The sequence below is a fragment of the Sarcophilus harrisii genome, chromosome 4, assembly GCF_902635505.1.
Source record: "Sarcophilus harrisii chromosome 4, mSarHar1.11, whole genome shotgun sequence".
Classification (NCBI taxonomy): Eukaryota; Metazoa; Chordata; class Mammalia; order Dasyuromorphia; family Dasyuridae; genus Sarcophilus; species Sarcophilus harrisii.
In genome coordinates, this window is record NC_045429.1 from 49,090,476 (window position 1) to 49,104,026 (window position 13,551).

Sequence of the window (13,551 nt, forward strand, 5' to 3'; positions counted from 1 at the left end):
TTCAATTGCAGTTAAAAAAAAAAAAAAAACTCATTATGACCCTTGGGCAGAGCAAAACTTAGCTTGGTTAGGGAAGAATGGATGAGTATGGGTAGGGTGAGGAGGGTGCAGCTGAATTAAATGGCCTTGACTTAGCATTCTCTGGATTTTGAATGGGTACTAATATATTCCACAAATATCTACAGAAGGGAATGGAATCAGAGTGGAACAGCCAACAGCTGAATCCTCCCAAACTCCAGGATGCGCCTCCTTGTGGCCGGAAGCGGCACTCTAGCCACATTTCCCGCTACGCGCCTCGATGGTAAGGCGGTCGTCCTGTTGGAAACTGGGCGCCGCCATGTTGGAAACCCCGAGCAACGGCGGCGTGCCGAGCCATGGCGGCGCCCGAGCTGCTAGAGGTGCGGCCGGGCCTCTACCTAGGCGGGGCGGCCGCCAACGAGCGGAGCCGGCTAAGAGAGGCAGGCGTCACGGCCGTGCTGACGGTGGACACCGAGGAACCGGCGGGCGACCCTGAGGGCCTACAGACTCTGTTCATCTCGGCGCGGGACGAACCCGAGACGGACCTGCTCAGTCAGTTGGACCGCTGCGTCGCCTTCATCGGCCGGGCGCGCGCCGACGGCGCCGCCGTGCTCGTGCACTGGTGAGCGTGCGGGGTGGCGGCGGCGGCGGCGGCGGCGGCGGCGGCGGCGGCGGCGGCATGGGCTCCGCCCCGCCCCCGGAGCGGGAGCTCTTGGGAAGGGTGGCCGCTGTGGGTGGAAGCCGGCCTGGGAACGGTCCTTTTCCAGCTCCGGAGGGTGCGGGAAGTGTTCTAAATAGAAGCGAACTCTTGGGGAGCTGCTAATATGCCCCGCCCTCGTCCCCGTCTTGGGCATCCAGGCCAGGTGGGCGGCGCCAGACTTGGGGGTAGGAAGACCCTGGACGCGTCCCTGCGCCTGCCTACCTCAGTTTCCTTATCTGTAAAATGAGCTGGAGAAGGACGTGGCACGCTGCTCCAGCGGCTCTGTGAGAACATCCCAAATGGGGTCACGATGGATGGGATGCGATTGAACCACAATGCTGACTAGTCACCGATTGCTCACTGTGCCTTGGCTGAGTTTCCCGAGTCACGTTTCCCCAACTCCGCCCCCTTTCCCTGTCAATCTTTAGCATCCTAAGAGATATTATATTATAAGCACATACAGCGATTCAGCTACATTGTGAACAAAATGAACTAACAGGAAAAGTTAAAGCGCTTATTTGTAACAAAGTATCAATAACTCATGGGAAACGCGGGAAAATTCCAAGTCCTTGTCATTTCGAGGTCCCTCAGATTGGGATGTCCTATAATAAGTAACACCTGGAACGTAATAATAATGTAATATAATCATAATACGTCTAGCATCACATCAATGTTTCTGCCTTCTAGATGCCAATAGTTTTCCTCTGTCATAATTGCATACCATTGGCAATAGATATTCAGGGAGTGTGTATGTGAACCTGTTGCAGAAATCCTGAGCATCTTCCCTTCCCTGATTGATTTTTTTTTTTTTTTTTGGACTAGGTAAAAGAGGCCATTCTTTGCCTCATTTCTTATCTGATCTTAATCACTGGTTGGGCCCTGTTAAAGACTTTAGCTTACACCAGCCCTTAAGTCAGGAGGACCTGAATTCAAATGTGATCTCATACTTAATTCCCTAGCTGGGCAAGTCACTTAATCCCAATTGCTTCAGCAAAAAAAAAAACAAAAACAAACAAAAAAAAAACTTTAGTTTAAAAAGGCCAAGGGCTCCTATTACAATCAAGACAGACTCCAGCCCTCTTGATGTACATCTGGATACTGGACCCAGAAGGCTCCAAAGGCATGATGCTGGTTTATTTATAAAGCCCTCCCTCATTTAAATCCAAGTCACTTGCAAATCATGGAATCGCCTCCCCCCAAGTCATCCCGGTCCTTTTGGAGAATAAAGGACTCATAACAACAAGTGAACTTGGTAGAAAGCATTAAACACCTGGAGCCATAGACTCCTCATTTGTAAAACAAGCTTTAGGGTCCCTTTCAAGTGTCAGTTGTTTGTTCTATAATTCTGTGATTTAGCAGAATGAAAACTATATGTCAAACAAGTTTTGAAAATTAAAGAGAACATTGTACACAGCAACTACAAGATTGTGTGATGATCAACTATGATAGTCTTGGGATGGAAAGAGCCATCTGCATCCAGAGAGAGAACTATGGGTACTGAATGTAGAGCATAACATAGTATTTTCACCTTTTTTTGTTATTTGCTTGCTTTTTTTTTTTCTTTTTCATTTTTCCTTTTTGATCTGATTTTTCTTGTGCAGCATGGTAAGTATGGAAATATGTTTAGAAGGACTACACATGTTTAAAATTTTTTTCCCCCTTCATGATCTCTTTGGGACACAAGCCTAGTAATAACCCTGCTGGATCAAAGGGTATGTACATGTACAGTTTGACAGCCCTTTGGGCATGATTAGGAGAAATCTTTACAGCAGTGTATTACTTGGCTCTGCTCTCTAGGTTTTTTCCACTTTACTTTCTCTTGGTTCTTTTATCTCTGCTGGTGCATCTCAGTTTCCTTTACAGGATCATCTGCATTGTGCCTCATAACTATGAGTACTTCTGAGGTCTCTTTCCTGGACGCTCTGTCTTTGCTCTGTACTCAGTCTTGGTTATGTCACCAGGTAACTCCCAGCTTATCTATTTATCCAGCCTGCCATGCCATCTTTTCCTGAGCTCAAGTCCCATGTCACCAACAGCTCATTCCCAACTATATCTAACAGTCACCTCAATCTCAATATGACCAGAATAAAATTTATCTTTATCCTAACTATGTCCCTCTTCTGAATTTCTTATTTTTCTAAAGAATAGCACCATTCTGCCAGTCACTGGCTTTGAATGCTGTGCTACTCTCAGCTCCTCCCTTCCTTTAACCCTGACACAGCTGAATCCTGGACACTCCTTCGAAATGTTCCCATTTGTCACCTTCTCTTCCTTCTGGAGCATCCATCTGGCCCTTGTCATCTTTTACTTGTTCTGCTGCAGTTGCTTCCTAATGAGCCACCTAGACTCATTTCTCATCCCATTTCAGTTCCTCCTTTGCAGTGTTACAGGAGCAATTTTCTAGAGCTCACCTCTGACTAGATAACTCCTCTAATCAGTAAATTTTAGTGGCTCCCAATTGCCTTTCATATAAAACAAACTCTTCCATTTGATGTATAATCTTTCGCCAGCTGCTTTCCTAGCCCTAGTATATTATAATTCCCTTTCCTGCACATTATAGTCCAACTGAATTGCCCCCATTCCTCCCTTAGAACACTCTCTTTCCCCATTTTGGCCTTTGGCAGTCATGAATGAGAGTGCTTTCCCTTCTCACACTTGCTCGCTGCAATTTCTCAGTTCAGGCCCCTTCTACACCAGGCCTTTCTTCATTCTGCTACTCGGGTTAGGACCTTTTCCCACCAGTGTCCCCAGTGTGCTGTATGTGTGGAAGGGTGGTATATGCTTGCATGCAACATATCCTGTGAATATAAGAAGTACCCAAGGGCAGAAATGTTGTATCTTTGGTTTTATTTCTTTGGAAACTAATCCATTAATAGTCACGGGCCTGCTGTGGCCATTATTGCTAGCATTTTACCTGCAACATTCTAGATGGAGTTAGGTGTCACAGTGAAAAAGGCCCAAAATTGGAGTCAACAAGACCCAAGTTCAAATCTGTGGCTCTGATTAAACCACTTATCTTCTCTCAGCCTCAATTTTCTCATCTTTAAGATGGGAATAATAATAACAGCACCCATCTCACAAACTCAAATGAGATAATATGTAAAGTACTTTGTAGATCTTTTAGTGCTACTTAAATCCTGATTAAATGTTGCTTTAAGTTTAAACTTGAAAATGACTTATTTTCATAAATTTTAATCATTACCTGCACAATTGTGATAGACCCAGTTGCCATTTAAATAGAAAAGATAGTACTTTTTCTATTTCCAACACCATATCCTCTGTTCTAGCACTGTCCTTGGCATACAGTAAGCCCTTAATAAATGCCTTCTCATTTATTCATTTTTTAAAAATGCACGAGTGTATAATAACCACTTACATTTATATAATATTTTACAGTTTAGAAAGTACTTTCCTCACAGTTTCTTTGTGAAGGGAATTGTGCATATGCTGTTGCCCTCCTGCCACCCCCCCAACCCCCACCCCATTTTGTAGATAAGGACGTTCAAGTCTATTCTACTTTCCCTTATGCCCTGTTGTCTTATACAGGTAGGCGTAGACCTTCCAAATTAGTATCATGTCATAGAATTAGAGATCCAGAACTTCAGGGTACCTTGGGGTTCATCTCCAACTCTGTCTTTTTTTTTTTTACAGATGAGGAAGTGGAGGCTTGGAGAGATTCAGTAATTAGCCCAAGATAGTTAGTATTTCCCCAAATTGCCAAGGCAGTATTTTAACTTAGACCTTCTGACACCAGAATCAGTGGTCTTTACACTGTCTGAAAGAAGAATCAGATTTGATTTCACTAGAAATTGGACTTTTACATTTGACATCATAATAACCCATATTTGCAAAATGCCTTATATGCACTATCTCATCTAGTTCATACAAAAACACTTTGGAGTATGTAGAACTTATACATTTCAACATCTCAAATTATTGAGAGAACAGAGTGGAAATTTGTACCTTACAATGAGATTAATGTATGCAAGACTGGTGTCAATAGACAAGCCCAATGTCATCAGACCTATGTGAAAACTAGGTTTATTACAAGAGAAATGAATTTGCATAGGGAATCCAAAGAGTTCTTAGTACTTAAAAAAGATTGCATAGTTATGACTATAGCAAAAGCAACAAGAGAAAATACGTTTCTATCCAAAAGGCATGGCAGAAGAGGGAAAAGGTGCAGTAAAAGTAGGAAAAGAATAGAACCTCTCCAGAAGGGGAGGACCAAGGCAATGGCAAAAGCCACATTCTTTTCTCCTGGGAACTACTAAACTAGAAAGATAGGAAGAGAGCCCACTTATCTGCAAAGGACCCAAATGGCAAAAATATTATCCCAGCCTGGCACAACTTGGCTGGCACCAAAATTGTCTCCCAAGGACATACAGGAAATCCAGCTTGGGTTGCAACAACAAACTGTCAGCTTTCTCCTTGACATATTCAGGCCTCACCCCTCCCATTCACCCCTTAATGTTTGTGGACAGTATGGCAATTCAAAAAGACAAATTCAGTGAACCCTTTAATATCCCTTAATACTGGTAATTTTATTTTTGCATGGAATTGGAGTTACTTTGGTTATGCTTTCATGTTGGGAAATACAGAGGCAAGGACTTTTAAACTCCATATTTGTGTGTGTATTGTGTATATGTGTGTGTGTGTGTGTGTGTGTGTGTGTGTATTAGTTGGATTAGAAGCATAATGTTTACTTGAATTGCAATCAGATAAAAATGAAGTAGAATTTTATCAGTAATTAACAAAAGAAATGTTATTTCCCTCTGTCATTGACAATTTAATTGCAAAAAAACTCTTTTCAGCCATGCAGGTATCAGTCGAAGTGTTGCTGTCGTGACTGCTTACTTAATGAAGACTGAGCAGCTTACTTTTGAAGATGCCTATGGGAACCTACAGACCATCAAGCCAGAGGCTAAGTATGTTCACTATTTTTGGCTTTTTTTTTTTTTTTTTTTCAGTTTCTATAAGAAAGGATGTGTATCCTCCTTGAAAGAGAAACTGAACTTTATTTTTTGTTGGTTATTACAGAATGAATGAGGGCTTTGAGTGGCAGCTAAAGCTTTATCAAACAATGGGTTGTGAAGTGGACACCTCCAGTGCAATTTATAAGCAATATCGTTTACAGAAAGTTACTGAGAAATATCCTGGTAAGTGTGGATTCTCAGCCTAAGAACAACATTTTTAATGTCTAAGGCTTACATTAATAGAATATTATCTGAGTATGCAAAGAGCTTATATATTCACAATTGACTGTGTTATAATTGTTCTTTGCAGAATTACAGAATTTGCCACAGGAAGTTTTTGCTGTCGATCCAACTCTTATTTCCCAAGATTTGAAAAATGAGACCCTCTACAAATGTAGGAAGTGCAGGTAAAGTATTTTGCAAATTGTAGAGGTTTTAAATTGGTTACGTACAGGAACATGTTTGAAGTTTACAACCCTTTTTACTAGTTTATTGGATTTAGAAAAATGACAGTGCTAATGAATAAAAGATAATTTCTAATTCAGGTCTCAGATTTAAATTAGGCTTAAAGAGGAATGTGAATCACAAAGACACGAAAATAATTTTAAATAATAGGAATGGCCCTGTCTCAAATTTGTGTGGAGTGATATAGATCTCCTTGAGAGCCCATGCTCATTTGCCTGATATTCAAAGTTCTATTTCACTACCTCACCTCATTATTCATCATTTTACCTGACTGGACTATTCCCCAGAAATGCTCTATGCTTTCTCTCCTCCATATCTTTTCTCACATTTTCTCTACATATCCTAAAATGCCCTTCTTATCTAGGAGGCCAAGTACAGTGGATTAAGTGCTATGCTGGGAGTCAGGAAACTGATTCTTATCTGACCTCAGATATTTCCTAGCTGTGTAACCAAGGACAAATCACTTAGTCTCCATCTGTAAAATCAGAATAATAACAACACGTACCCAAGAGGGTTATTGTGAGGATTAAATAAGTTAATTTTTGAAAGGGCTTTGTGAACCTTCAGCCTATCATCATCACCAACAACAACACTGACAGTTATTAATATATAATTATAAAATTGTGTAGGATATAAAAATAACAAGAAAGGTTCTGACAAAATGACATGGAAATTCAGTTGATCCTCAAGTTGATAAGATCAGGAAAGAGTACATCATAGAAGAGGTACATTTGATCTGGTTCTTGATTTTAGAAATAATTATTAATATGAATTATAATTATAAATAGCAGTGTATTATAATAAGAAGTCAAAAGCTTCTCTTTTCCTCTAACTCTGACACTTCTATCAAGGCCCAGCCCAAATGCTGCCTATTCCATGATCTGCTGCCTTTCCTGGTCTTATCAACATGAAGAAATCTCTTCCTCTTTTGAATTTCTATGTCATTTTGACAGTACCTTTCTTGCTATACATGCATATTCTATCTATTTTTACAGTTATGTCTTCTTTACTCTTCTAACTATAAGCTCCATGAAAATAGGTATTTATTGTTATTCTTCTTTATGTTCCCTTCAGTTGCAAGTACAATGCTTTTAGTTAGATTCTCAAGAAATATTTTTTGAATAAACAAAAAAGCATTCCACAATTACATGTCCCATGGATTTTTAAAAATCTTTTTTATGGTTACTAATGTTCTGTGTGGTTTGCGAATTTCAGGCGTTCCTTATTTCGAAGTTCTAGTATTTTGGATCATAGTGAAGGAAGTGGACCTGCAGCCTTTGCTCATAAGAAAATGACACCTTTAATAATTAACACAGGGAATGAGGCTAAATGTACTTCTTATTTCATTGAACCTGTTCAGTGGATGGAATCTGCATTGTTGGGTGTGATGGATGGACAGGTGAGTAGAAATTCAACTTTAGTAATACAGTTTTACACCAACTGTAATTTATTTTCACTTTTCATAATTCTCATGATGTTATTATTTCTTTAATACATGTCCTGTCCTATCCCATTTGCCTATAATACATCCTATTATGGCCTTCCTACATAGTATATATAATATATCATAATAATAAATCACAAACCTTTGTTTCTTTCCAGCTCTGACCATGTATACTTCCATCAAGGCCCAGCTCAAATGCTGCCTCTTCATAAAAATCTATTAATATTTTATCAAGAAACTGTTGTATAGCTATTATAGAATAATGAAATCCTGCCTCCTTATTTTATGCAGGAACAAAAGTTTTGATATGATTCATGGGATAGTTAAGGACAATTGAATATTAAATCTGCGCTTGTTTTATTTTTCTGTATGAAGGACACTAGATTGGCATTCTAATTAGTGAAATTACAATTGCCCCTCCTGATCCAGCATTTGATAATTGTGGTAAATTCATTCTCTATCTTCCTAAATTAATGAAAAGAAATTGCTATTTCTCTTTTATTCTATATTCCTTATTGAGTAGAAACAGTTTCCTTTAAACAGTTAAACTTTAACAAGGCCTAGTTTTTTTTTTTTCCTTAGGAAATGAGAAAATTTAATAATTCTAATTTGATATTGATATATTTTTTAAAATTTTAATAGCTTTTTTTATTTAAAGTTATATGCATGGGTATTTTTACAGCATAGGCCTAGTTTTTCAAGATGCAATTTGCATGGTATAGTTTTCCTTCTGAATTTTCAGGGATACCAATATTCTGTGATGATTAAAAAGGTTCAAGAGACATAGTTCTGGATAATTTAATTATTTTATAAATGAGGCCAGCAGGTTATTAATAAAAGAATGGTTATTTTGTCCCTTTCTTAGAACAAAGACAATCACAGCTTATTTACCCTTGGGAAGAGAAGCTGGGAGTTACTCTTGGACTGAGAAATTGTCTGTATACCCAGGTCTTGCAGCCTTGAGATATCTAGACAAAAGGATTTGTTTCCATCCTAACTTGAGTAGAACACTATGGGCTTCCCCACCTTAGATTAAATTCCTTGTAGGGCTGGATGAGGTCTAACTTAGATGGGGAGAATTAATTCAATCTCATTATCAATAGTATTCTTCAAGAAACTGAACTTTTTTAAATGAGGGATTTAGAAGAAGGAGAAAACTATATCTCCCAAAGATATTGATTATTAATAATAATTTCTCTCAACCCATTTAGTCAGCAAGCACATATTAAGTTCTTATTGTGGGGCACCGACTTTGCTAAACTCGGGATTCAAATACAAGTAGAAAGAAAGTTGAAAGGGTGAGTTAAGGGACCACCAAGGTAGGGGTAGTATGATAGTGAAAGTGAGAAATGAAGGTCAACAAGGAGGAATAAACTATGGTTCCCTGGATGTCCTCCTTAAATGGAGGTTCTTACAGAAGCTGTACAATCAGAGGGAGAAGTTGCAGGGACATTGATCAGCTTTTTTGCACTTATCTCTCTATTAAGCCTTTGTGAGGATATAGAGGATAAAATCTTCACCCTGAAAGAATTCAATCTAGTAGGAGATAAGAAATTGCAACATACTCAACTACTACTAGAGAATGACAAACCCAATATGCATGAATATATCTCCATGAAACTCTTCCTTAATTACTTCACTCCCTAATAATCTTTCTCCCTCCAAAATCGGATGATACCTACTGTCTGCCATATATGTGTTTGTGTGTATGTATATGAGTATGTCTATACACACACATACATCTCATTTAATTTTACATTTTGTTATTGATGTCTTGACTCTCCAATTAGGTTAAAAACTCTTTGATGACAGAAGTAACATTTTTCTGTTTTTTTCCACAGTGTTGTAGACATTTAGATATTTGCTGACAGAGTAATATATTTATATATTAATGTATGTATTTATAATATATTTATAAGTGCTCATTAGATGTCAGAGTAAGATAGTGTGATTTCTTTACCCTTATTTACTACTGTCTCTTTTTGAAGAGTGAGAATTTTGAACTAGATCTTTTAAATCCCTCTTTAGTATCAGACATTTAAGTAGTACAGTAGATAGAGTGCCGAATTTGGAGTCCAGAAGATTCGGCATTCTGAGTTCAAATCTGGCCTCAGATATTTATCAGCAAGTTAATCCTGGGAAAATCACTAACCTTGTTTGCCTCAGTTTCTACATACTTCAAATGATCTGGCAAACTACTCTAATATATTTGCCATGAAAATTCCAAAAGGGGTCATGAAGAATGACTAAACTACAACAACAAAATTTATTTCAGTGACTGAGAAGTCTGGTAGCTTTGGGAAAGTATTATTTAGATTCGGAGGACATGTATAAGAAAGACTATAAATCATTATAGTTTATAAGATAAAGATTATAACTCACATTTGAATTATACTTTAAGGTTTGCAGAGATAAACTTTCTGAACCAATAAAAATCTAATGTCAAATGAATGATATATATTAAAACAGAATTAGAAAATTGATAAAAATTTACTATTAGTTAACTTCAGGTTTTTTTCTCCTAGAAACTAATGAATAGGACCCTGATTCTTACCATTAACTTAGTGTGATGAATTAAAAGTTCAAGAGACATAATTTTTACCTAATTAACCACCTTATTAATTATAACTAGCGAATAATTAATAAAAGAATAGTCAGTTGACTTTCTCTTGCAAAACAAGGAGAATCTTGGGGGCCTCTGAATGCTTAAAAAATCTTTGGAAAGGGGTGTGTTCCTGAGGATGGGAATCAACTTTAATTGGTTATCATTTGTGAAAGGTGTGGGGATATATTAATATTATTATTATTATTATTAATTGGATATCAATTAAGGATATATTAATGAGGAGATAGCAGAAAGTCTTCAGTCTAATTGCAGAGAATATGACCTAATCAAGAGACACAACTACTTCCAGCAATCTGGGCAAAAGAATCCATCTCTACCCAGACCTCACTGGTTAGTTTTCTTTCTTCATTAGCTGTGTCACCCCAAATTCTATGGGAAGCACTAAGACAGAGGTTTCTTTCCTAAGGGCAAGGCCTCATTTAGACTGGATTCTGTTTGTAAGATCTTCTAGTTGGGTAGAGTCTCACCTGAGATAGAAAAGATAGTACCTTGAGGATTTGAGAATCTCATCTATCCAAAATGTCCTTTAGATGCTAGCTGAATAATCTACAAAGGACTGATTTCTAAATGAGAAAATAGAAAAGGGAAAATCTTGATCTCATTTAATAATTGGTTATTAATATAAGAGAAATAACCATCTCTTTCATGGTACTATTTTGATTGAATGTCATAATTTCTGAATGTTGGCCATTTTTAGTAATAAAAGTAATTTTTTTGTGGTTAATTGTGGTTAATACCCCACAATGAAATTAAATTGGAGACATAATCCTCCATTTAATTTGGTTTCTTCCAATTTAAAGAGATTTCCTTTATATAAATTTTCTAATTTTTCTTCTGTAATAATTTTTAAGATATCATTCTTTGCTAGTGCAATGTCATCCTTCTCCAATACCTTGAAATTACCATCTGCCTTTTCCTTCCTTCACTCTGGCCCTAATTCCTCACTTCCTACTGGACACTTCATCTTGGCTTGATGCTAATTCCTTCACACCCAACCTTGCCCCTGAAGTAACTCAGAGTCATTGGTTGGGGTCTTCTCAAGGCATCTTACTTACTACCTGATCTATCTTTCCTAAAACCAAACCCTCTTCTATATGTCCCCATTCTAAGAGAACAGTCTCACATTTCTATTTCTGTCCCTAGCACTTAGCTGACATAGTGAGTATTTATTAAATACTCTTCCATTCATTCCATTTTATTCCATTGATCACAATGTGGAAAAGCAATTTAAACAGATACACCCTCTTTGTCTTTTATATACATACGCTTCAGTCCTCCAATAAATCTCTGATCTCCCCCATTTTGGTACTTCCTTCCAAGAAGGCAATTCAAAACCCATCTATATCTTTTCATCTTATAAAGGTGTTATCTGGATCTTTCTATAAATCCTCTACGGGATTCTGCTCTGCATGCTGGGAACTTTCTGGATGTTTTGATATGAGAAGGGAAACAGCATAGGGGAAGAATACCTTTTTTCTTTTTCTTTTGATACATGATTGGTGTATCTCTTCTAGTTGTATTTTTTAACTGATATATTTTTTGATGATATCTTTTACCCCTACTTCTTGTGCTCCATTGTTGATTGGTAATCCATTTATGTTTATGCCCTTCATCATGACATACATCTGACTCTGGATTTCTTAAGGGTCTACTAGAGACATACAATGTGTGACAGTCATGTAAAGGATACTTTGTGGCTGCTTTACAGGGACTGGCTTATCTAAATATAGAGAGGATAATTCCCAGTAGATGGACTACCAGGGGATAAATTTTTCTGCACATGAAACCTAGACTTGGGATTTCATTGGTATAGAGAACTCAGAGAGGAGTTCTACCAATGCAGATTGTCACTCTTTCAGCTGCTTAAAATCTTAGTTTCTGAGAAATTTGGAAAGTTAAGTGATTTGCCCGGTTCACATAGCCAACAGTGACAGAAACAGTATTTGAAACTAGGTTTTCTGGTTTCAAGGCTGACTAGGTCCTGTGTTTCGTGAAATCCTGATCTCTGAAACAAAGAAAAAACTGGACATTTGTAGCATAAACTGTTATAATTTTCCTAATTGCTTTTAAATTTCAACATATTCAGCAAAATTTGAATTCCTTAAACTGGTATGATTAGTGAGGGGTAGCTTCTTAGAGGAAATGAGTTTTAAGTATTTGGGAGTTCTTTTTCTTGGATTTTAGAAGTCAGTTAAGGTTTTCTTTAATTTTTTGGTACTTGATACTCACCTTTTTTGACTTTTTTTTTTTTTTTTTGACTATTGGCCTGACCATGTTTTCTGTGAAATTTTTTTTAGTTGTTTTGCTAAATATCATGTTTTCTTTAGCAATTAGATCTCTTTAACTAAATTTACTCTTATATCGTGATATTATTTAATTTTTTTAAGAGAATGATTATTTTTTTGAGATTCTAGATTAAAGAAAAGTAAGAACAAATTTGCAGAATAGGAATCATACCTGTTTTCTATCAGAGAGAAGTCTGTAGGTAAGAATTTAAAAATTGCTCACAATATTTATATCCTTTAAATAGTACTTTTCTAAAAGTGCTACATCTGTGCCAAGTATTATTACTTTTTTTTGGTCATGTCTGATCTCAAAATGCTTCACAAATATCTCACAGACTTAGGTTGGTTTCTAGATAGAATAACTGAGGTGAAGATAAATGATTTACACAATTTCATTGGCAATCTACCTGAATTCTGGTTTACTTTCCTATGTTTGTTTCCCTGTGTTTGTTTTCATCGTGACTTTTTTTTTCTGGGTATTAGATTATTGCCTGTAGTTTTAAATGCAAATTCATCTTTGTCAGTAGGTTTGATCTATAAATGTAACTCTTCTGTGTTTTATTTTTAGCTCCTTTGCCCAAAATGCAATGCCAAGTTGGGTTCTTTCAACTGGTATGGTGAGCAGTGTTCCTGTGGTCGGTGGATGACCCCTGCTTTTCAGATACATAAGAATAGAGTGGATGAAATGAAAACATTGTCTCTTCTTGGATCACAAGCAAGAAAAACATAAACTTTTTAAAAAACTGATTTCAGTGATTGACTTGAAAAGAAACTTCCTTACATCTGATGCCTTTGTTCATTACTATTTGTCACAAATTTTTGAATTTGTAGGCAGCCATATTGTTAGATTATCTTTTCACTGGAACTGGCATAAGAACATACATTTCCTTTTTTTTTTTTTTTTTTAATTACAGCTTTTTATTGACAGAACATATGCATGGGTAATTTTTCCAACATTGTCCCTTGCACTCACTTCTGTCCCAACTTTTCTTTTACCTTCCTCCACCCCCTTCCCTAGATGGCAAGCAATCTTATAC

General features: G+C 37.3%; 1 protein-coding gene across 1 annotated transcript; it reads left to right on the plus strand.

Annotated features, from left to right (window-relative positions):
* Positions 1 to 225: 225 nt before the first annotated feature.
* DUSP12 (dual specificity phosphatase 12) lies at positions 226 to 13,435 on the plus strand. Its single transcript, XM_031936785.1, is given in 7 exon segments — positions 226 to 322; positions 325 to 640; positions 5,533 to 5,646; positions 5,759 to 5,877; positions 6,005 to 6,101; positions 7,375 to 7,558; positions 13,083 to 13,435. Coding segments are annotated over 7 exon segments (1,074 nt in total). The 5' UTR covers positions 226 to 240; the 3' UTR covers positions 13,245 to 13,435.
* Positions 13,436 to 13,551: the final 116 nt, after the last annotated feature.